Source organism: Lampris incognitus, chromosome 5 (assembly GCF_029633865.1).
Source record: "Lampris incognitus isolate fLamInc1 chromosome 5, fLamInc1.hap2, whole genome shotgun sequence".
Classification (NCBI taxonomy): domain Eukaryota; kingdom Metazoa; phylum Chordata; class Actinopteri; order Lampriformes; family Lampridae; genus Lampris; species Lampris incognitus.
The window spans coordinates 49,456,520-49,481,342 of NC_079215.1; the positions used below are offsets into that span (position 1 = coordinate 49,456,520).

The 24,823-nt window shown below is 46.2% G+C and overlaps 2 protein-coding genes across 4 annotated transcripts; one reads left to right on the top strand and one right to left on the bottom strand.

Moving 5' to 3' along the window:
- The first annotated feature begins 1,155 nt into the window (after positions 1-1,155).
- Positions 1,156-13,972, top strand: LOC130113027 (uncharacterized). The gene is made up of 6 exons (XM_056280543.1): positions 1,156-1,491; positions 1,684-1,794; positions 3,121-3,243; positions 8,932-9,322; positions 10,026-10,423; positions 11,875-13,972. The coding sequence occupies exons 1-6, from the start codon at positions 1,156-1,158 to the stop codon at positions 13,429-13,431; spliced, it is 2,916 nt and encodes a 971-aa protein (XP_056136518.1). The 3' UTR covers positions 13,432-13,972.
- A 3,361-nt stretch (positions 13,973-17,333) lies between these two features.
- On the bottom strand, positions 17,334-24,203 carry lyl1 (LYL1 basic helix-loop-helix family member). Of its 3 annotated transcripts, none has more exons than XM_056280350.1 (5): positions 23,951-24,203; positions 23,474-23,758; positions 20,671-22,086; positions 19,180-19,274; positions 17,334-18,732 (listed from the first exon to the last, which is right to left on the bottom strand). In XM_056280350.1, exons 3-5 carry the CDS (start codon positions 21,336-21,338, stop codon positions 18,203-18,205), a joined length of 1,293 nt encoding a protein of 430 aa, XP_056136325.1. In that variant the 5' UTR covers positions 21,339-22,086; positions 23,474-23,758; positions 23,951-24,203; the 3' UTR covers positions 17,334-18,202. The 3 variants fall into 3 exon arrangements, with proteins under 3 accessions (XP_056136325.1, XP_056136323.1, XP_056136324.1); XM_056280348.1 differs by having other exon boundaries at positions 23,894-24,203; XM_056280349.1 differs by lacking the exons at positions 23,474-23,758; positions 23,951-24,203 and having other exon boundaries at positions 20,671-22,727.
- Positions 24,204-24,823: the final 620 nt, after the last annotated feature.

The following is a 24,823-nucleotide window of genomic DNA, read 5'->3' on the forward strand; positions in this document are numbered from 1 at the left end:
AAGTGCATGTTTGCAACAGCAAATTGTGAAATTCAGGAGGTTGATTCATGGTTCCGTTCTTCCTTTTTTGGCTATTGTATGGCACCAGACTGCATTTATACCCAGTAGTAGCTATGTCAGTACTGACAATACATTTCAGTGTTATGTGGTAGCACTGTATAATGTTAAATCTCGTTTACTTGTTCCAGTAGAGACATACTAGCTCCTGACCACCCCACAATTCAACTTTTCTGAGTTTTCCTAACGCTGAGCTAGTTTCACTTTTTATACTCGCTTCAGTGCGAGTAGGATTCATGAAATACTTCTCATCTGTGTAACACTACAACCTGCAGTGATGCACATTTCTTTTGTTTAATGTGTGTTGGTAGGTGGATCTGTTTATGAACATGCCTGCATGAAAAAAAATCAAAATATTGTAGAATGCAGTTGGACAGGACTAGCAAGGCGTGGCAAGCCACGTTTCACCTAAGCTCACCAGGAAAAAGACAATATTGTGAGAAAAGTTGGAAAGAGCTCCACTGAAGGGAAAGTAGGATTAGCACCAGCATAGATATTATCCCTGACCTTAACCCTTGTTTACACATCCACACTTAGTGAAAGATGAATCGATATGCTGGGTACAACAGACTAAGTCGGAGAAATGTTTCAGCAAAATTAAAAGGCTAAAAAGGAAGTTGAAGATGCACCTTTTAATAGTTTTGATCATGAGATTGCCCTGTATAAGTGCAACCCAGTACAGAAACATGATCATACGCAAGTCTGTATCAGACAACATATTCTGTACAACAAACCCTTACTTACTGAATTCATAGCTCATGTCAGGTGAAATTAATGTGTTGAATCAATAGGAACTAACCCAATCGAGACTAATCTGTTTTTCGAGTTTTGCTCACACACCTCCTAAGTGAATGTAGGTGTGAGGCAAGCCCCTGGCTAAATCCATGGGTGAACACTCAGTCTACCAACATGCCCTTACTTCAATTTAAACGCTTATTTTCACCAATCTGTTTACCACATCTCATATTTTTAATTATGCAGAACATTCAGTCCACTCCAGGCCTAAATATCTTGGGTTTTTTGCTTCTCAATCTTCTTCAAGGTGATGGATTTTTTTCCTTCTGGTCATTTTGACATCAACTTCTCTCTTCTTCAGCTATGACTGAACACCTTAGGGGCAGTCTGTATGGGTCCTCTCTTCCAGAGCTGAGGCTTGTCCTTTTAGGGACCATCGGCTGTGGGAAGACCGCTTCGGGAGACACCATCTTGAACCAGCTGTCCCCCATCTCCTCCCCTGATTCCTCCAGGAGCTGCCAGGTTCGGCAGGGCATCTCTGAGGGCAGGAGGCTGACCCTGGTGGAGGCTCCCAGGTGGTACTGGTATGGTGGGCACATGGACATTAACGTGAGGAACGAGACGGAGCAGTCGTTGGCGCTGGCGGCGCCTGGCCCACATGCCTTTCTGCTGCTGGTTCCAGTGGGCCAGTTCACAGAGGTTGGTTGTTGTAGACACCCATGATTCCCAAAGTGATATTTTTGCTTTCACTGTGGCTCAAACTGTGTTGTCCTGAACTCATCCAATAGTTGAATACGAATAGTTTGTTCCTCCCTTTACAAATATCCATGTCTATGTAGAAGGGGGGAATTTGTGAAGAAGCTCCTCCCTTCCTTTTTGTGATTTTGCCAGGTCGAGGGCAGAGTGCCGAGGGAGCTGGAGGAAGTGTTTGGGGAAGGGGTGTTGCGTCACACCCTGGTCCTGCTGACCTGTGGGGACTACCTGATGGGCCAGACAGAGCAGGTACAGCACTGGCTGAAATACTGGGACAAATGGGGCAAATAGCCTCCAGGGGTCCCCAAAGGATCGGGGGCAAGGCTTTGCAGAGGCACAATTGAAAATGGAAAAAGGTCACCGGACCAAAGTCTTATGGACCTTATTGAAAGAAGGCTCTTTCTGAACTTCTGAATGCCATAGATGTCACTGTTGCAGGGAATCAAAAATACAGTATTGATCGGGCAACCGGGTGGTGTGGCAGTCTATTTCGTTGCCTACCAATACTGGGATTGCCAGTTTGAATCCCCGTGTCACCTTTGGCTTGGTCGGGCGCCCCTACAGACAATTGGCCATGTCTGCGGGTGGGAAGCCGGATGTGGGTATGTGTCCTGGTTGCTGCACCAGCGCCTCCTCTGGTTGGTTGGAGTCCATGTTTGGGGAGGAAGGGGAACTGAGGGGAATGGCGTGATCCTCCCATGTGTTATGTCCCCCTGGCGAAACTCCTCACTGTCAGGTGAAAAGAACCGGCTGGTGACTCCACATGTATGGGAGGAGGCATGTGGTAGTCTGCAGCCCTCCCCGGATCGGCAGAGGGGGTGGAGCAGTGACCGGGATGGCTCGGAAGAGTGGGGTAGTTGGCCAAAATTCAATTGGGAGAAAAAGGGGGGGGAATACAGTATTGATGTACAGCCCCCGCCTATTATCTGTATTTCTGAAGGTGCCTAACTGCCGGTCTTCATTAATATAGGGCAGCCAGCTATAGTCTTATGCACAAGCCAACATTTTAATCCTTATTAAAGCATGGGGAGAAGCTACAGTCTTTACTAATGTGGGTGTTTGAAATATTATTATTATTATTATAGGGACACCAACTACAATAACAATTGTCAGGAGAGCTTCAGCTACTTGCTTGATGTAACTTTTGCATGGGTACCCCCTTGCTTTATTGCACAGAAAACCAGAAATAACATCAGTTCAGAGCTTTAAAAGCACAAATCAGAAGGAATCTTCCCTCAGATTTTAGCCTAGAGTAAGCCAAAAAAAAGGGTGGAGATTTAGTCTTTGCAGGTGGTTCAGGGATCGCTGGTGGGAGGTTGAGGAACACTACTGGATGTGTTTTCCCCAGCACCAACCCAGAGGTTGATTATTCTGGCCTTAAGTCCAATGACTGCAGATTCAGCCTCTGCAGTGTGTTGTCTTTGTGCTCTTGATTTCACTATGGGCCGCTAGACCTTCCCAACCCTGCTACCCTCTCAGGAGAAACTCGATATCCCCAGTGTAAAATGTGGACAGATGAATCACTGGGTAAAGGAGCAGACTACTTCGAATTCATACATACGGACTGTTCCATAGGCTTACCTGCAGGGGGAGGACCCAGGCCTCAGAGAGGTCATCGAGCGCTGTGGGGGGAGATACCATATCATCAATAACCGCCGTCGAGAGGACAGGGAGCAGGTCCGCGCTCTGTTTGAAAAGGTATGTGACAAGGCCAAGGTGGACTAAACAAGTTTCAGCTATTGGAATTAGAGGAGCTCTCATTTTTAAGTTATCAGTCATTTTGGTGGTGGATGCCCACATTGGGCTAGATTTGATTAATACTACTTTCGGCTGCTTCCTTTAGGGGTCGCCACAGCGGCTCATCCATTTCCATCTCTTCCTGTCCTCTGCATCTTCCTCTGTCACACCAGCCACCTGCATGTCCTCTCTCACCACATCCATAAACCTCCTCTTTGGCTTTCCTCTGCCCTGGCAGCTCCATATTCAGCATCCTTCTTCCAATATACCCAGCATCTCTCCTCCACACATGTCCAAGCCATCTCAATCTTGCCTCCCTTGCTTTGTCTCCAAACCGTTCAACCTGAGCTGTCCCTCTAATATACTCATTCCTAATCCTGTCCTTCTTCACCACTCCCAATGAAAATCTTAGCATCTTCAACTCTGCCACCTTCAGCTGCGCCTCCTGTCTTTTCGTCAGTGCCACTGTCTTCAAACCATATAACATAGCTGGTCTCACAGCCATCTTGTAAACCTTCCCTTCAACTCTTGCTGGTACCCTTCTGTCGCAAATCACTCCTGACACTCTTCTCCACCCACTCCACCCTGCCTGCACTCTCTTCTTCACCTCTCTTCTGCACTCCCTGTTACTTTGGACATTTGACCCCAAGTATTTAAACTCATATGCCTTCATCACCTCTACTCCTTGCATCCTCGCCATTCCACTGTCCTCTCTCTCATTCATGCATATGTATTCCGTCTTGCTCCTACTGACTTTCATTCCTCTTCTCTCTAGTGCATACCTCCACCTTTCCAGGCTCTCCTCAACCTGCACCCTACTCTTGCTACAGATCACAATGTCATCCGCAAACATCATAGTCCACGGAGACTCCTGCCTGATCTCGTCCATCAACCTGTCCATCACCATTGCAAACGAGAAAGGGCTTAGAGCCGATCCTTGATGTAATCCCACCTCCACCTTGAACTTATCTGTCATTCCAACCACACACCTCACCATTGTCACACTTCCTTCATACATATCCTGCACCACTCTTACATACTTCTCTGCAACCTCTGACTTCCTCATACAATTCCACACCTCCTCTCTTGGCACCCTGTCATATGCTTTCGCTAAATCCACAAAGACACAATGTAACTCTTTCTGGCCTTCTCCCTACTTCTCCATCAACATTCTCAAAGCAAACATCACATCTGTAGTGATGGTTCATAGCATGAAACCATACTGCTGCTCGCTAATCATCACCTCTCCTCTTAACCTAGCTTCTATTACTCTTTCCTATATCTTCATGCTGTGGCTGATCAACTTTATACCTCTGTAGTTGTTACAGTTCTGCACATCACCCTTGTTCTTAAAAATCGGTACCAGTATGCTTCTTTTCCACTCCTCAGGCATCTCTCACTTTCCAAGATTGTGTTAAACAATCTAGTTAAAAAACCCACTGCCATCTCTCCTAAACATCTCCATGCCTCCACAGGTATGTCATCGGGACCAACTGCCTTTCCACTCTTCATCCTCTTCATAGCTGCCCTCACTTCTTCCTCCTTGCTAACCCACTGCACTTCCTGATTCGCTATCCCTACATCATCCAACGTTCTCTCTCTCTCTCGCTCTCATTTTCTTCATTCATCAGCCCTTCAAAGTACTCCTTCTACCTTCTCACCTTCTCAGCACACTCTCCTCGCTTGTCAGCACATTTTCATCGCTGTCCTTGATCGCCTTAACTTGCTGCACATCCTTCCAATCTCAGTGCCTCTGTTTAGCCAATCGGTACAAGTCCTTTTCTCCTTCCTTTGTGTCTAACCTCTCATACAACTCACCATAAGCCTTTTCCTTTGCCTTTGCCACCTCTCTCTTCACTTTACGCTGCATCTCCTTGTACTCTTGTCTACTTTCTTCAACTCTCTGACCATCCCACTTCTTTGCCAGCCTCTTCCTCTGTATACTTTACTGTACTTCCTCATTCCACCACCAAGTCTCCTCGTCTTCCTTCCTCTGTCCTGATGACACACTAAGTACCTTCCTAGCAGTCTCCCTCACTATTTCTGCAGTGGTTGCCCAGCCATCCGGCAACTCTTCACTACCACCCAGTGCCTGTCTTAACTCCTGCTTGAACTCCACACAACAGTCTTCCTTCTTCAACTTCCACCATTTGAGCTTCAGCTCTGCCTTCACTCGCTTCCTCTTCTTGGTCTCCAAAGTCATCCTACAGACCACCTTCCAGTGCTGACTAGCTATGTTCTCCCCTGTCACCACCTTACAGTCTTCAACCCTTTTTAGATCATGGCTTCTACATGAGATATATTCCACCTGTGTGCAGTTTCCTCCACTTTTGTATGTCACCCTGTGTTCCTCCCTCTTCTTGAAATATGTATTCACCACAGCCATTTCCATCCTTTTCACAAAATCCACCACCATCTGTCCTTCCACATTTCTCTCCTTGACACCATACCTACCCATCACCTCCTCATCACCTCTGTTCCCTTCACCAACATGCCCATTGAAGTCCGCTCCAATCACCACTCTCTCCTCCTTGGGTACCCTCTCCACCACTTCACCCAACTCACTCCAGAATTCTTCTTTCTCTTCCATCTCACATCCAACTTGCGGGGCATATGCGCTGATAACATTCAGCAATACACCTTCGATTTACAGCTTCATACTCATCACTCTGTCCGACACTGTTTTCACCTCCAGCACACTCTTGACACTCGTCCTTCAGAATTGCCCCTACCCCATTTCTTCTCCCATTCGCCGCATGGTAGAAGAGTTTGAACCCACTTCCGAAGGTCCCTGGCCTTACTCCCCTTCCACCTGGTCTCTTGCACACACGGTATATCTACCTTCCTTCTCTCCATCATATCAGCCAGCTCTCTCCCTTTACCAGTCATAGTGCCAACATTCAAAGTTCTGACCCTCACCTCCATGCTCTTACCCTTCCTCCTCTCCCACTGTCTTTGGACATGGCTTCCCCCTCTCCTTCTCCTTCGCCCAACAGTAGCATAGTTTCCACCAGCACCCTGCTGGCCAACAGTACCGGTGGCGGTCATTGTTAACCCGGGCTTCGACCGATCTGGTATGGAAATCTGATTTATGATCCGCATATTTGATTTGGCAAAGATTTTACGACGGATGCCCTTTCTGACGCAACACTCCCCATTTATCCGAGCTTGGGACCAGCACTAAGAATACACTGGCTTGTGCATCCTCAGTGGCTGGGTAATGCATTATTCACAGAATATTTTCATGGAAAGATTGCTATGTCAGTTTTGTGATATGTATAATTGTGAATGGTGGCCTAGTGGTTAGCATGGTCGCCTCACAGCAAGAAGGTTCCGGGTTTGAGCCCCGGAGTAGTCCAACCTTAGGGGTCATCGCGGGTCATCCTCTGTGTGGAGTTTGCATGTTCTTCCCGTGTCTGCGTGGGTTTCCTCTGGGTGCTCCGGTTTCCCCCCACAGTCCAAAGACATGTAGGTCAGGTGAATCGGCCATACTAAATTGCCCCTGGGTATGAATGTGTGTGTGTGTGTGTGTGTGTGTGTGTGTGTGTGTGTGTGTGTGTGTGTGTGTGTGTGTGTGTGTGTGTGTGTGTGTGTGTGTGTGTGTGTGTGTTTGTGTGTTTGGGCCCTGTGTGATCGCCTGGCAGCCTGTCCAGGGTGTCTCCCCGTCTGCCACCCAGTGACTGCAGGGATAGGCTCCAGCATCCCCACGACCCTGAGAGCAGGATACGCGGTTCGGATGGATGGATGGATGGATGGATGGATAGATTAATGTGATATTGTCTGTGATGTTTTGTATAGGACAGAGAACCACTGCTGTTTTTTATGCACTAGTATTTTATTTTGAGATGTAGATTTTTGTTTAATTTACATCCTTGAATTTTCGAAATCATTAATTCAATTTTCATATAATAAAGTCTAAATTAAAGAGCTCAGCATAGTTTTTTTGCATCCTGTCTGGATTCTTACTTCACCAGGCTACTTATGCCCCTTTTCCACTACATGGTACTGGCTCAACTTGACTCAACCCGACTCGACTCGATTCACAGAGTGTCGTTTTCCATTACCGTAACAGTAGCCCCTCAGTGTAGCTGGCCTGCATTGATTCTGGTACCTGCTCTGGTTTTTTTGGAACTCGACAAAGGTGGTACCAGAAAAGTGGTAATAGTTACCAAAATGCCCGTGCTTTCCAGTAATGGAAAATGAAAAAGTCGAGTCGAGTTGAGCCGGTACCATGTAGTGGAAAAGGGGCAGTAATTTCATAGTCAAACAATGTTGAGTTACTGCTTTTGTTGTGAAGCACTTTGTGATTGGGTTTTGAAAAGCCCTTTGATAGTACATTTTGAAGTTATTTTATTGTGTTGTGCTGTGTATATCTAAGTTGGTAAGATGTCCTGTGACTATATGTGAAGGATCTTTTTTTTTTTTAACTTATTCAACCTGGGAATTTTGGAGAGCCTGAGTTCTCCTTCTCAGCAACACACAAATTTCCGCAAGTTACACACAGTCACACATGCCTAGCTGCCCAGTACGACCAAAGTTGCATCTATATTTTGAATAAGAGGTGGCTCCAGTACCAGTTTATATACCTTGTTTAAAGCTACAATGTTAAAAACTGGCATTTCTGTTTAAGTTGATGACACCCATGGTGATATGTGATAATTGTGTTTGTGTTTTAAACACTCCAAATCCCAGAGATCCATGTGAAATGCAGCTGTCTCCACCTCCCCCATCAGTTGCAAGTGCTCATGCATCAGTCAATGCAACTGATGCTTTAGGAGCTTGCTCTGCCATATCTGCTTCTCAGCTACAACAGCTTTGCTTTGTCTTCACACTTGCTGATACCTGTTTTATTCTTTCACTTAAGACTGCTGTTCTGTGTTGAAGACACACAACACAACATATCCATTTTCCCAGTAAAGTCCAACCTAACTAACAGTGGTGATTAAAATGAGCAACTACAAAAAATGTTATGATTTGGATATTCATGGATTAGCTTGCGTGGCGCAGTGGTTAGCGCGGTCGCCTCACAGCAAGAAGGTCCTGGGTTCGAGCCTCGGGGTAGTCTAACCTTGGGGGTCGTCCCGGGTCGTCCTCTGTGTGGAGTTTGCATGTTCTCCTCGTGTCTATGTGAGCTTGCTCCGGGTGCTCCGGTTTCCGCCCAAAGACATGTAGGTCAGGTGAATCAGTCATAAATTGACCCTAGATGGGTATGTGTGTGTATGTGTGTATGTGTGTGTGTGTGTGTGTGTGTGTGTGTGTGTGGGCCCAGTGATGGCCTGGCGGACTGTCCAGGGTGTCTCCCCTCCTGCCGCCCAATGACTGCTGGGCTAGGCTCCAGCATCCCCGCGACCCTGAGTAGGATAAGTGGCTTGGATAATGGATGGATGGATGGATGGATGGATTAGCTACTGTCTTATGCCAACAGTTGAGAGTAACCGAAAAGAAACATTTGTTTGCATGTAAATCTCCAGCATTGTAGCTTTAATTCATTGGTAGTTTTGCCGGGAGTTGCCGACTTTTACTTGGATTGGTAGTCTCCGGAACTTGTGCAGATTTGTGCTATGTGTGACAGTGGGTGACAATGTTGTGTGATCCTTTTTGGGCTCTTGTCTCTCACTAAACTAAAGCGCATGTTTATCTTATTTATAGGTGGAGAACATTGTACAGAAAAATGGAGGCTGCTACATGGAAACAACCCAAAAGAGAGAGATGGAGAAACTCGTAAAAGAACGAGAGCAAGAACTCAGGGAGAGGTACAAAGTTAAGGTGGCGGAAAAGCAAGAGCCGCCCATGGAGTCGGGTCACATCACAAACACAGAGACTCTGAGGAACAGAGGAGGAAGACAGGAATACGATGACACCAATCCCTTGGAAAAGAGGAGAGAAGAGGAAGGGGACAAAATGGAGGAGAGCGTGAGCGTGGACCCAAGGAGTGCCGGACTGTGTTCAGCTGCAGCGTCCGAGTCACCATCATATGCAGAGCTACAAAACGACAGCGCCCCGCAGGCCACGAAGAGTTCTAGTTTCAGAGTAAATTCAGGTAAATACCAATACCAATAGTGTGTTAAATTAAAACAATGCTTCAATGACATTTCTCTGCCTCACATTTTGTGTCACGGTACAGTGAAAAAAATGAAAAGGAGATAGCCTTTGCTTTAAAGGGCGATTGCACATTTAAATAGGATGGGGTTTTTTTGTTTTTTTTTTTGAGCGAAGAATTGACAGACATGGCTTGAAAGTTATCAGTGCTGTATGAAATCTCAATATTTCTTTGCAAATATGATATCTGTATTTTCTGCGATAATAATAATGACACGATGATGGCATTGTGCTCCTGCTGGTTGAACTCTGCCATAGGACTGCAGCCCTGAATGCTTATGGGTCCAAGTACTTTTGTCCACAGGCACGTCACACATGCAAAAAAGTGTAAATGTTACCCTTCACCCCGACCGGAGAGATAGCCTAATCCCAACCCAACTCACTCCCCTATAATTGTCGGTCACCCCCCTCCCCACACCCCTCCTCCTGAACCTGTCCTGTTTGTGAGCATCTTTCAAAGATGACAAAGGGGCAGGCAGCATAGCTGTTTATGATGTTACTCTTTGAACAGTGGTAATCTTGAGCACAAAGAAGATGTGCAGCTTTCATAACTCCTCCCCCCCCCCACCCTGTAGATGGTGCCATACTCCCAAAACTGTGGGAGGTCGAACCAGCAAAGAAAATGACCACTACTTGTAAGTAAGGGGGAAATCCAATCCCTGTTGTATCACATAACAGCACACTACTTTGTCAGTGGGTAACTTCACCAAATATTTCCAGTTTCGGTAACCTCCACTTGGTTTCCAGTACTAAACTCCAGATTTTCTCCTCGTCTTTCTCAGTTCACCATTCAGTCAACAGCTTCGAGGAGCAAATTTCTCCAGGGGCTTCTCCCACTGTCCTCTCTCCACGGTCGTCCATCTTCTCCTCCTGCTCCTCCTCTCCAGAACTGCGTCTGGTTTTACTTGGCCGGTCTGGAGCAGGGAAGAGTGCAGCAGGGAACAGCATCCTGGGTCAGGAGGCGTTTACGTCGTGCCCGGACAGCCTGACATCCGTCACTCTGGAGTGTGAGAAAAAGAGAGCTGTGGTTGCAGGAAGGAAGGTCAGAATTTATGTAAACCTTTATTCATTTATGTTTATAATCATGACAGGTTTTGATAGCACTTTACAATAAGGCTTACTTTATGACCGAGTTATAAGTGGTTACTAATTACTCCATTGGTTATAACTCATTTATTAATGTGTTACGAATCAGTAATAGTGGCTCAGTGGCGCAGTGGTTAGTGCGGTCGCCTCTAAGCAAGAAGGCCCTGGGTTCGAGCCCCAGAGTAGTCCAACCTTGGGGGTTGTCCTGGGTCATCATCGTGTGTGGAGTTTGCATGTTCTCTCCATGTCTGTGTGGGTTTCCTCCGGGTGCTCCGGTTTCCTCCCACAGTCTAAAGACATGTAGGTCATATGACATTGTGCCTAGGTGTGAATGTGTGTGTGTGTGTGTGTGTGTGTGTGTGTGTGTGTGTGTGTGTGTGTGTGTGTGTGTGTGTGTGTTGGCCCTGTGATGGCCTGGCGGCCTGCCCAGGGTATCTCCCCGCCTGCTGCCCAGTGACTGCTGGGATAGGCTCCAGCATCCTGCAACCCGAGTAAGAATAAGCGGTTTGGATAATGAATAAATGAATCAGTAATAATATTTTATAACGCATTAACAGAAAGACTTTTGAGGTTGCTAGCTTGGGAACACACATGGGGAGAGTTCGAATCCCTGTGTTACCTCAGGCTTGGTCGGGCGTCCCTACAGACACAATTGGCCTTGTCGGCGTGTGGGAAGCCGGATGTGGGTATGTGTCCTAGTCGGTGCACTAGCGCCTCCTCTGGTTGGTCGGGGCGCCTGTTCGGGGGGGGGGGACTGGGGGGAATAGCATGATCCTCCCACGCGCTACGTCCCCCTGGTAAAACTCCTCACTGTCAGGTGAAAAGAAGCGGCAAGCAACTCCACATGTAGGCATGTGGTAGTCTGCCGCCCTCCCCGGATCGGCAGAGGGGGTGGAGCAGCGACAGGGATGGCTCGGAAGAGTGGGGTAATTGGCTAGATACAATTGGGGGGAAAAAGGGGGAAAATCCAAAAAAACAAACCAAAAAATATTACTTGCTCGTTGCTTGCTGAGAATGTGTATCAGCAGTCCTCATTGGCTTCTGACTGAATGTCTATGGAGGCTGTGTCATATCAATAAAATGTGAATCCCAACCTGGCAACCCAGAAAGTCTTTTTATTAACCTCATATTATTTATAGAATTACAACACCTAATTACAGATTTAAAACGCATTAATGAATATTGAGTTATAAGGCATTATTAAATATTGAGTTATTAACATTGATAAAGTAATTAGTAACAACTCACAAACCCTTTACAAACATATGCCTTATTGTAAAGTGGTACCCACTTTTTAAAATCGTAATGTGTATTCTTAAGCCTTAAACATGAATTCCTCTTTCTATTTTTTCCTCTCTCTTAATCTTTATCATTCTTCATCTTTTTTTTATCTCCCCTTACCACTAGATGGCAGTAGTGGACACCCCAGACTGGTTCAACTCGGAGCGTACGCCAGGCGAGGTGCGGGCTCAGATCTCTTCCTGCATTGCCCTGTCCACCCCCGGCCCCCACAGCTTTCTCCTGTGCATCCCCATAGATCAGCCTGCAAAGATGGAGATGCAGGCCCTGGGGGCCCTCGAGGCAGTTTTTGGCCCTGAGGCGGTCCGGACACACACCCTGGTCCTCTTCACGCATGCAGACCAACTGAGGGCAAGCGGGAAGGTGGTACAGGGCAGCGTGGAGGCATATATTGCCAGTCAGCGGGGGGATCTGTTGAAACTGGTGGAGAAGTGCGGCGACCGGTTTCACATTTTGGAGAGGGGAGAGGGTGAGGATGAGCGAAGGAACGTGGAAGAGCTGCTGGAGAAGGTGGAGCAGGCGGTTCGAGAAGGAGGAGGGCAGTGTTACTCCTGTCCTGCCTTTCAAGAAGCTGAGAACAGGGTGAGGCAGAGGCAGATGGAGATAGCGAAGGAGAGGAGGGGGAATTCAGAACAGGAAAGAGTGGAGGTTGACAGACATTTTGGTGCCAAAACATGGTTGCACCATCCCACCATGCCACGCCTCCTGGAAGCAGAAGAAGAGGAGGAAGAGGAAGTGAGAGAGCATGAGATGGAGGAAGCAAGGGATGAGGCAGAGAGGAACGTAAGCACCATGAATCTGGAGAGTCTTGCTCCTATTTCACCCTCCACGTTGTCCCCTTCGCTCATTCGTTCTATGATGGAAAAATTGAGCTCTGGAGCAAAGATGCTTCCTAAGATGTTGGCCGATAGCTCTGTGTGGGTTGGTGAAGGGGCAAAGACAGTGGCAACTAGTCCAATGTGGGAAAAAGTTGGTAAGGGGACAAAAAGTGTACAAAAAATGGTGGCTGATAGTTCTGCATGGAAGAAGTTAGGAGCAAATGTTCCAAAGGTGATGACTGACAACTCTCAATGGGTCGGATCGGGAGCAAAGAGGGTGGCATCGAGTCCCATGTGGGAAACGGTCGGGTCAGGTGCAAAATCTGGAGCCAAATTGGTCGCAGACAGTTCCATGTGGGTTGGATCTGGGGCCAAGGCTTTGGCACAAAGTCCAATGTGGGGCAAGGTAGGATCCAGAGCTAAATCTGGAGTCAAAATCATGGCCGACAGATCGGCGTGGGTTGGTTCTGGAATTGGGTCCGGAGCAAAAAATGTAGCTCAGAGTCCCATGTGGGGAAAAGTGGGATCTGGGGCCAAGGCCGGGGTCAAAATGGTGGCAGAAAGCTCAACATGGGAGAAAATCAGGACTGGTGCTGAAAAAGTACCGAAGGTAGTCATAGTGGGTGCAGTGCTGGGTCTGGTGCTCGGGGTATTTTTCGGGGGGGTGATAGGGGGAGCAGTGGGGGGGGCTGCTGGATCTCTGATAAGTGAAGTAGGCAGACGGAAACTCAGTAAAACTCCCACACGGGAGGAGTTGGGTGATGCTGCAACAGACGCAGGGAAAACGGTGGAAAAAGGGGTGGCATCTCTGGTAAGAGGTGGAGAGAAGATGTTGAAAGCAGAATGACAGAAACTAGGTGAGCAGAGGGCGACTAGAGAGAAAATGGATGAACAAATGTAAGACCACTCCAAATTAATTTTGGGTTCAATGGGTCATCCATATATCAAATTTAACAAAAACAACAGCAAGCAAAAAATTGCTTTCACGTTTATTTTGACTTTTTAGCCCCTACAAATAATTAATCCAAATTTGTTGTCTCACCACAATGAATGTCACATTGAGATAGTGGAAACTTACTTTGTCTATATGTATGTCTCCCTATCTGACAGCGAGGGAAGCTTTTAATTGGCTCGAATTTACAAAATGAAGATTAAATTGAAATAAATTCCTTGTTAAAAGAGAAACTCAGCTAGTGTGTATTTAATAATAATAATAATAATAATGATAATAAAAATAATGATGATGATAATAATAATAATAATAATTTAAGCACTAGTTAACCTGGTTTGGATATGTCAAACATTATGTACAACTCTTTCTTATTGGCCAATAATATTCCAACATGAAACGAAGCTCATTAAAAAAATGTATATTTGTACAAGGTATGTGATTATTGATTTAGCCAGGTATTCTCTAATTGCTAAACGGCACTACAAAAAAAGTGTTGAAGTTGTAACATGGTGACCAATTTACATCATATTTACATTTTTAACGCTTGGCATTCACATCTATTCAACCAAAGCTTTTTTTGGGGCGGGGGGGGGGGGATCCAAAGCTTTGCACAATGTTATTGTTTTATTTCTGTCTTTTTTTTTTCTCTCAACTTGATTTCTTAATGTGAGTGAGAAATTCAACCTTGGATTTATTATCGAAATGTGACAAGTTATTTTTCGGAGAGAATCCGCCTTTTCCTGCAACATTGATCAGCAAAGAGAGGTGCTACTTGAACACAGTTCCCCTCACGTCATTTCCTTGCTGCCTCTATTAAATAACCCTAAATTTCAAGATCTTTTTTTATTGTTGTTTGCGTTAACTTGTCTGTTTTTAGATTGCCACCAGTGCTTTGAGTGCATTATAGTTACTGTCTGCCACTCCAATGGATGAATGAGGGCTTCACAGGGACAAAGAGTATAAACTGGACTATGAACAGTAACTGTAAGCCATCCTTTTAGTTGTCATTCCTTCCCACATTGAATGTTAGCTGCAATTTATTCAGATGTCTTCCTCTCAACCAAACTAAAACTACCCGGATTCAAAAACCTTCAGGCTTAAATCTATGCCCATTGGCTTCCATTGTGGCCCTGCACCCATGTGACCGAATGCTGCAACACAGCAGCTCTCTGTAGGCCAGCGGGTGTGTGTGTGTGTGTGTGTGTGTGTGTGTGTGGGGGGGGGGGGTTGGCGTTATCTCTCAGTCCCAGGTCGTTTGGCATTACTCTGCAGGGCCTCTTTGTATCAGGGGGACATGGAGAGCAGGTCTACACCCCAGTACAGCCCCCCCCCTCCATTTGCCCCATAAACTGATCATCGGAGCTGATCAGCCACCAGTATAAACAAACTGTCGGGCTTTAAACCCATCTCAATCAAACTGTATATCCAACTCTACTTTGAAAATGTACCACTGTAAAAATGATTATTTTATCACAGATTAAAACGATATTTGAGGTGAATTTGCCATCAAGTCGTAACTTGGAAAAAGCCGTTCATCCTTTCTGTTTGTGTTTTCATCCTATGAAAACGGGACTGTTCGGAGCGGCCTGGATTTATTTATTGTCTGTATTTCTTCAGTGTGCGTTAAGCCTTGTTTTTATTCCAGGGACAATTTATTCAGCTCCTCTGTGCTTTCCATTTTCCAGCAACACACTTTAACAGTGCCCCAAATATAACATGCACTCATCCATCAGAATACGCCTAGACAGCGTACCAACACATGATCCTGATGTGCCTTTCAATTATCTCTGCAAAAACTGCAACTCCCTATCAGCCCAGAAGTCCATGACCCTGTCTTAGTATCTGACCTCTTTGTGGTACCGGTGATTGTGGAGGGGAGAGTGCCACATGGCATGCCGCAGATGCCACGGTGCAATGCTGCCGAGCAGAGGCGATGGTGGCAGCATTGTTGTACAGTGCAGGACCGGGTGTACAGAGCTGCTAAGAACACCTCCATGGCCGTTTTTTTCCCCTCCCCTCCCTCCCTCCCCCGTTGCTTCTCTCCCTCCTTCCATGCTGTGTTTACCACCGCAAACCCACATCTCCACCTCTGTGCACGCGCACACACACATAACCATTTTCCAACCCCCCAACCCACCCCAACGCCAAAGGAAACTCGTTGGACAGTCAATGAGACAGCACTAACTGTAGGCGTTTCCTGGCCACCTGACAGAGACAGGCAGCCGAGAGGACACCAACTCTACCACACAGCTCTGTGTGACACTGCCCCCTCCACCCCCCGCCATCACCCTGTTCTGTACTGCACCCCTCTAAAATCTATACCCACATCCACCCCAACCTCCCTCACCCCCAACCGCACACACCAACCATTCTTACTTCATCCTATTGCCAGCCCGTCACCACATCCACTCGGCAGACACGCCGTTTCTTGGGTGTAGACGCGGTGTGAAAGCACGCATCGTCTCACTCACCCCGATTCTCCACAGTTGAGGATCTTCACACACACACACACACACACACACTGCCCCTGCAAAACCAAACACCTCATGGAACGGTGGGGAGAGCGCCAGCCGTTTTTCCATGGTCAATATTCTCGGTGTAATGTCACGTTATAGCTATGACCGGCTGCAGTGTGTTGCATCACAAATACTGTTTTCTTCTTTTTTTTAATTTACTGATGTGGTAAGGCTACATTGTATCATGGTAGAATATACATTGTATTTTGACATTTCAGTCTTTCATATATACTGCATATAGGAAATCATTTAATTTTTTTCAATGCTAAAAATAAGCCTGCCCTGTGGTGGTCTGGCGGCCTGGCCAGGGTCCGCCCAATGACTGTTGGGATAGGCCCCGGCATCCCCGCGACCCTGAGAGCAGGATAAGCGGTTTGGATAATGGATGGAATGGATGGTAAGGGTGTTTTCCCTGCTGCATTGTTAAAATGATGATCAATCTGTGACGTTGGTGAGCAGCAGCACTGTGAAAGGCTTCAGCTCATCTCCTAAATCTGACGTCTGGTGATGGATTAAATGATTATCTGGATCCTGAATGGTAGCCGTCGTTTGATTTTTGATTTTGATTTTGAGATACTTTAGTGAACCCCCGTGGGGAAATTACGCTCCCATCCTAGCTGTGTAGCTAGGAGCAGTGGGCAGCCGCCGTGCAGCACCCGGGGACCAACTCCAGTTCTTCTTTCCTTTGCCTCGGTCAGGGGCACAGACAGGAGTATTAACCCTAACATGCATGTCTTTTTTGATGGTGGGAGGAAACCGGAGCACCCGGAGAAAACCCACCGCAGACACGGGGAGAACATGCAAACTCCACAGAGGACGACCTGGGATGACTCCCCAAGGTTGGACAACCCCGGGGTTCGAACCCAGGACCTTCTTGCTGAGAGGCAACAGCGCTAACCACTGCGCTAACCACTGTGCCACTGTGCCGCCCAAATTAGCAACAAGGTTGGAGGTATTCATCACATTTTAAGGTGGTGTTCTCCACTTATCCAGCCGGCTCACTTTTAATTATTTCTTTCCCTTTCTGTGCCATCATATAGTGTGTTAAAAAAAAGAAGCCAACTTAAGAGTGTTTATGTACAACTACATGGTTTCATTCATTCATGAACCAGTTTTACTGACATGTTCCTTCTGCAGTCTGCAGCTGAGCCTCACAGTCACTTAATGCTGCAAAACTATGTTTGCGTGCCCCTAAGCTGCAAACAGCGAAACAATTGGAGGTGTTGAGAAATTGTGCTGACATAAGCTAGTCTTCGGAGTGCAATAAGAGGATGTCAAATAAGGAACAGCAAACTAAAACATGTTTTATTTTTGTCTGGTACGAGTGTGTCACAATGTCCGCTGAAACCAGGGCGGGATCTTCACCCCCGCGTGTCTAACAAGAAATACCAGAACAATAGGAGCATCAAAAACTGCCACATGGGTTTAATGAACACAGGCCAGTACACGGTGTTATTTCACTTCAGGGCAGCGAGACTGTTAACAACATACTGATTACTGGAGCTAGACAGGAGTTTAAGATGGGGATTTAACCCTTTATAGCACAGTTGTAACCTCTTTTACAATTTTCTAGAGAGGGAAAAATAGTTTTTCATGTGTGTGTTTCCTGTTTAGGCAGTAATTAGAAGGTTAGATGTATGTTAAAAAATCTGTGACTTTGTTGCTGAGGTAAATCTGAGGCAAACCTTGAGATATTGTGCTAATCTAGTCTGCAAGAACCTGTTCTGGGTGTTTCACTATCATTACATATTCACCATGTTCTAGACAGCCTCGCTTTTCATGGCACGCACACCTCTGTATTCACAATCACTGTCTCACCACGCTGCTCGGATTTACACTGTGATCCTACAAAACAACCCCACAGAGAACCACACTTAACACACGTCACACTTATGTCACTTGAAAAGGGGCAAATGGCAGTTAAAACCACAAAATTTCACAAGATGCAAAAGTCATCTCTTCTTCACACTTATTCACACATCTTAATGGCTGAGCCCGCAGCACTGCCATGGACTGCAGGAGAGAGAACCACACCAGCTTCTATGTCTTTAACATCTCACCACAGTTGTGAGTCACGTTCCTCTGTTGTCAGTTTGACATTTAACCTCCGACAGTTGGCACACCTCTTTGTGTAACGTCCAGCGATGATGTCATCGCTCATCATTAGTAGCTGCCACCATCCTTATCTGCCCTTTGACCTTTCCCAGAATCCCGTGGGTCGTCATCACCAGTGAGGCTTTTGCCCCGAAGCTCTCCTCACTGTCTGTGTCGCCATAGCAACTGGAGGTGGCCGGGGAATTGGCCAGGCTAGTGACCGATTCGGTTGAGTCTCTGAGAGGCCGGGCCGAGGCAGGCGGGGGCCGGTGGGAAGGAGGTGGAGTGTTACAATGGAAAAGGGGGTTCAGATCATTGCCGTCCAAGCCGTCCTTGGTGCTCTCCCTCTTGGCCTCGTCCTCACAGGAAGTCCTTGTCTTGTCCTGGGATTGGTCTTTGAGGAGCGTGACCAGGAAGTTGATGTATTTCATGGCCAGGCGGAGGACCTCGTTCTTGCTGAGCTTCTTGTCCGGCGGGTGTGTGGGGATGAGCTTTCTGAGCTCCAAGAAAGCCCCGTTTACATTCTGCTGTCGCCATCGCTCACGGCTGTTGGTGAAGACGCGCCGAGCTAGCTTCTGAGGAGGGCCTGGCAGATGCACACAGAGACATGGCCTGTAAGCGTGCAAACTAAGCATATTCTACAGGCCATATTTTGCAGTTACACCTTGTGCTTGGCAATAAGGAAAATATCCCGATATGCAAAAATACCATGTTTAAGGATCCAATTAGGTTCATCGCATTGAACCTTTTAGTAATGTAAAGTATCGATATCAAATAGAGGCATGTAATAGAGTCTCTTTATCCTTAATTTAGACACAAACATTTTGTGTCATGATATGAAAATATCAGAATTTCATTGATGCGATACCATTAAAAGATGATATATGATAATACTGAATTTATTGTCCAGCCTTAATTATACCACCACACACATATAAATGGACCTGGTTGGGCTAGTATTGATATTGATCTCGATTTATCGATATATCGTTCGATCAGATGCAAAGTCCAGCTTGGACACAGAGAAACTCACAATCGTTGAGCTCCATTTCAAAGTGTGAGGAGGGTCGTCTCTTGATCCGGCTGTTGGCAAAGATCCCGTAGTTGGTAGAGGGCCCGAGGTAAGAACTGGAGAGACATTGAGTAGGGGGGGGGGGCAGAGAGAGGCGCATGGAAATGGACAAGAAGTGTTATTTTGGTAAGGTTCAAAGCAGTAAATCGAGAAAATAAAACGCGTCTATGTGAAAATAACCTCCCAAATGATTTCCAATTTGAGAGAAATCCTGGAGGATGAATAAAGCTGGCAGGAGGGCAGTGCAAGTCATTAGCAGTAGTGTGAATATCCTGGTGGCGTTGATTGAGCGTGCGTCCACAGACGGAGCCCAGTCCAATTAAGCCTGGTTACACACCGATTTGACTTCTGCGGGATAAAATAGATTGTTTCCGGCTAGCGCTGATGAGAACGAGGGTGGTAGAAACCTTGTTTTCAGATCTACATGACAGATGGGGGAAAGCTATAGATGGACGGAGCCATCACAGAAGTCCTACATTCTTTGCATACTTGCTGTGCTTGTGATGCTCTGTGGTTTCCCTCCCAAGGGAAATCGTTTAGAAAACCCTTCTTGGATCACCGACGTAGGATGGATGAGTGGTGGAAGAGCTTCGATAAACGCCGTTTCAAAATGCCTCTCTTCATGAGCTGCCAGCTTTATGCGTCTAAATGAGTTTCGGCTGCTTGGTTCTTCTTTCAAATTTTAACGTTGGTTGGAGCCTGTGTTATTGCAGCCCTACCAAATATAGTAGCCACGTTTAAAAGTGGGTACGTTTAAAATGTCATCTTCTGCTTTTTGATGAGCACAGGCCGGTTTAATGTTCCCAATTCACATTACATGAGAACTGCTGGATCCTATAGCATGTATGTTGTGCTCAACTTCAGAAATGCTCCCCCCATATCTGCCATGTATAACAGCCACTGTGGATCTCCATGGGAAGTCATGAAGATACAACTATTAAAGTTTCACATGAAACAGAAACTTGGCTGCACTAATGGCGAGCTGTTATCATAACTGAAAGATGTCGCACGATTTCAGGAAGCCATGTTCTACCCTGTTTTAAAGTATATTTACCGGAATCTCCCCTGGCAAAACATAGAGTGAGATTTAAAGGGCTTAATCTGACTCATTTGACATATCTTTTAATGTTGGGAATTTTTGCCAGACTATTAAATGATGTTGTAAATCATAAGTCATGATGCAGAACCCTGTATCTGACTCTTATGAAACCTTTCTGGCCCAGGTTAAATTAAACAGAACCCACAGATACTTAATCAGAATTGCTTTTTATGGTCTATATACGTAAATTCCACCAACAAGTGCATAGAAATCTGTGGCAGTATGGCTAATATTAACTCATGTCTACTCTGAAATCAGCAGCCCTCCTCTTTATCCACCCCACCACCCCTTCCCCATTATTCTGCATTACTATCAGCAGTAAAAGGGGGAAGTCTAACAACACAAATGCTCACCTGGTGAAGAAGGGGTGTGGAGGCAGGTACTGATGGGACGTCAGGGGTCCCGTGGAGGGAGCTGAAGGGCCTCCGGGGCCAGCTGCTGGCAGGGAGTTGACTTGGGTGAGGCGGGGGTCCCCGTGGGGCCCGTGAAGACGGGTAGGAATCGGGTGCAGAGCAGTCAAAGGAGTGTTGGGAAGGGGCAGAGGGGGTTTACTGTGACCGAGGCTGATGACAGGGATGTGTGGAGGGATTTGCGGAGCCATAGAAGAGGTAGAGGATGAAGAGAACAAAGGGAGAGGAGCGGTGGAGACAGGAGGGGGGACCGTGGTTGGCGCAGGCAGAAGAGGAGGCGGAGAGGAGAGCATCGGTGAGCAATCAGCATCAGCGGCGGATGGCCCTCCTTGCTCTCCCTCCTCCATCTCGATGTCATCAGGCGTGACATCTGCACGGTCACTAGGTATTGCTGTGATGGTGGTGACGGGGGTCTGAAGTGAGACCTTGGTTTCTCCCTTGAGCTCTTTGAGGTTAGCCGGATGTGGACTGCTCAGACAGTCCGGGGAAGCTAAAGGCCGGTCCTGGAAGGGATTTTGCCTCTCTGTGGAGGCGGAGGAAGAGGAAGAGGATGGACGAGGCGGGTCAGAGGGTGAGTCAGGCAGACCAGTGGGGTTCAACTTCTCCATCATGGTATCGCCAGTACCGAGCCTCTCTTCCTCTATGCTGCTCTTCGACGTTTAGCCAGTGTCTGTACTGGTCAGTGTCTATGTCAGTGTTTGTACTCCACCTGTATGTATGTGTGTGTGTGTTGGAGAGAGTGACGTATTCATGTACCCTTGCAAACCCCGTCTGTATTTACTGTGTGTGGGTCTTTCATTCAGTCACCTGTGCTCCTCCTCTATTTCCTTTGCCACGGTGTCGGCGTCCCACAGGATATGTGTGATTCTGCTGCGTTACCTCAGTTAAAACTTTGCGTGTGTTCTCTTGCTGGTCCACACAGCATCCATCACCCCTCTCAGCGGTCCAAGGGTCCCGAGTCTGAGGGGTCTGTTTACATCAGTCTGTCTCGAGTAATGTGTTTATTGCTGGTGCCTACTGACACTCTGCGGCTGAGTCTGGTCCACCATTATCACCTGTCGCCTGGGGGTCCGTCAGGTGTCGTGAGTTTGTCTCTCTGCGTGGGGGTGCGAGTAAACGCTGCGTTAACTCTGTGACACGACCTCTGGGGCGGAGTGCAAAGGTTGGGGAAGTTCTCCCGGTCCGCTTTGTGGTGAATGCCCTCTGTTAGTCTCCGCGTGCATTCTGGGCAGTAGAAGCTGGGATTTGAATGGATGTAGTCTGCCTAATGTCCGTCCGTGTTTTTAGGATATGAGTCAGAATCCTGCTAAGTATTCAAAATGTCCCAGAGAGGTAAACAAAGGATTGATGTCGAACACTCTGTTGTGGAAAAGAGACAGATAATAGGCCCGAATGGATATGATGTATTATTAGCCAAGGATGGTGAAAGACAATACGATAAGATGAGGAAATATAAGGACCTCAATCTCAGGCTTGACAAAATTACCCCACAAACACGACCAAAGAGGTTCATATGATAAATAACATGCTGAAATGCAATGGTTTTCTCGGCTGTTTTTCAGTTGAGCATTTATATTGTAATATATATAATACTTTATTATCATAATATATATTATATACATATATGTATATATATTATCATAACACATATTATGTACATATATGTGTGTATGTATATATATATATATATTTTTTTTTTTTTACAACTATCACCAACCAAATCAGACTTTGTCATTGGTTTTGTATCTCGCTGACATTATGTTCATTATGTATATTTGGCATGAGAGGACAGACAATTGTGGTTTTTAGTCAAATCTGTAAACTAAATGGTTTTGTAACAGCAATTCTTCCCGTTTTCCCCTTTCCCAGTAGTTGTGTATTTATTGTGGAGAGTTCCTTGTTTTGCAATAGTGTACAGTTTACATTCACGTTAGTTTATAATCCTTTTTTATTTTTGCTCTCTCGGATACACACACACATACACACACACACACACACATATATATATATATATATATATATATATATATATACTAGATTAATGCCCAGCTCTGAATGGATGCATCCACTTTACTAATGTACAAACAATGATTTAAATTTATTACAATAGCCAAGAAACATAAAAAAAGTATTCTGTATTTTTCATTTGGGTTTTAGTTTTTCTATGTGTGTTTTCTTAAATATTTGGGAGCACATTGCATAAGACTCCACAGGACAAATCAAATACAGATTAACTGATGAACGCTTTCCCGTCGCTATTTTTGAGAAATGTGAGCGTCTTTATGCATCCTTCTATGATATTTCCCTCTGCTCTGCTAAAACTCTCCTTTTACCTGCACCGTTTTCCACTGAAATCCTCATGCAGTTTTGCCCTGTCCTACATGTTCAGCAAAACGTGTGGCGTATTTAACACGAGCCGTAAGGGGTCCCTAGTAATGGCACGCATCTTGTGATATAGCATTTGATTCTTGTGTTACTCTGCTTCCCATCACCAGGACACCAGCATGGTGATGTTAATCTGAGTGTCATTCGCCCTGTCAGCCGACCTGTCCCCACTTTACACTTGGTGGCTGTTTAAGTTAGCAGACCAGGCACAGATTTAACAGCATTTCACAGAAGATATGAACATGGTATCTATGGCATCTTTTTTTTGTGTGTGTTTAAATACATCATTTGAAATAAACAGCCAACTGTCCTGATAAAACGCTGATAAACGACAGGATACCAAAAACACAACAGTACTCACGGTTTCCTCATGGCACCACGCGCTGTCCGTCTGTCTGTGTGTGTGTCTGTCTGTGTGTCTGTGTGTGTGTCTGTGTGTCTGTGTATCAGTCAGGTAAGATCCACCAGAGCTGAGTGCAGATGCACATGTTGGCTCCTTTATCTCCTCCACCTCTCGGCCAGCGTCCACACACACGACCAATAGCGGCTGGCGGAGGAGTCGAGACTTGACTGTCAGCGCCCGTCACTCTCCAGCCAGACTGCTTCTGACGCGACCCACACACTCCTCATGCTCCCCACCTGAAACCTAGGGCCATGAAAAATGAAAATAGAAAGTGCTAAAAATCCCTCACCAGAATGTGGGTGGGTGATCCATAAAACACTATGAAGAAAAATAAAAAATAAGACTGTGAAGTTACTCTTGAAACGTAAATACACTCACACCGTGGAGGTGGTCAGTACTGGTCATGCCGTCCTCCTGTCTTTATGTCATTCTCACCTTCTGATATTTCTCTCTCTCTCTCTCTCTCTCTCTCTCCCTCCTCCTTCCTTGTTATCTCCCTTTCTTTTTCGCACGTCGCCGAGAAGACACAATGCTCTAGTTGGATGGCAGTCTGAGAGCTCTGGTATTGGCGAATATGAGGTAAGAGAGACAGACAGAGAGCGAGAGAGAGAGAGCGAGAGACAGAGAGAGAGAGAGAGCAAGAGAGAGAGAGAGCTGGGGAGCTGTGTTGCAAGGAGAGTTTTCCGCTCCCTGCTGGACAAGAGGATGTGCTCGTACAATATGGTGGTTGCTGATAAGAGCCTCAGAAGCTGCCTGTGGCCTGTAGATAAGGAAACACCCCCCCCCCCTTACTCAGTAGTAGCACACACACACACACATACAAATAAGTTCATGTTGGCTAGGCATGCACCTACCCACACATAGGCACATACACACACTTTCTCTCTTACACACACACACACACACACACACAAACACACACACACCTCATTCCACTGTAGTGGTCAGTTCTAGGCTGTGAAGCGTGTTGGATCGTTACCAATACGGGAACTGTTACTGCACTCATATCCCAGTATAATAGCACACATGCACACACACACACACACACACAAACACACACTAGACTTATCAATAACCTTCACTAATAGGCCTTATCACTGTCTAACGTGAACCATTATAAAGGTTGAATAATATTTTTTCCACATGAGAACTTTCTTTAGAAAGCGTAGAACAATCACACGTCTCCACCGTTATTGTTGGAAGCAGCCTCACAGACAAACACACCAGACTTGACACATGCAGACAGAGGTGATGGGAACGCTAATCAGATGGATAGACAGCGACGGAGAACAGGCCAGAACGCACGTT

Coding starts and splice junctions, on each gene's coding strand:
- lyl1 (XM_056280350.1), bottom strand. CDS start 21,338: ATGATGGAGAAGTTGAACCCCACTGGTCTGCCTGACTCACCCTCTGAC. Junction 19,275..20,670: donor CCACACCCCTTCTTCACCAG/GTGAGCATTTGT, acceptor ATGTCTCTCCAG/TTCTTACCTCGGGCCCTCTA. Junction 18,733..19,179: donor TGAAATGGAGCTCAACGATT/GTGAGTTTCTCT, acceptor TGCATCTGCCAG/GCCCTCCTCAGAAGCTAGCT.
- LOC130113027 (XM_056280543.1), top strand. CDS start 1,156: ATGACTGAACACCTTAGGGGCAGTCTGTATGGGTCCTCTCTTCCAGAG. Junction 3,244..8,931: donor TCCGCGCTCTGTTTGAAAAG/GTATGTGACAAG, acceptor TCTTATTTATAG/GTGGAGAACATTGTACAGAA. Junction 9,323..10,025: donor TAGTTTCAGAGTAAATTCAG/GTAAATACCAAT, acceptor CTTGTAAGTAAG/GGGGAAATCCAATCCCTGTT.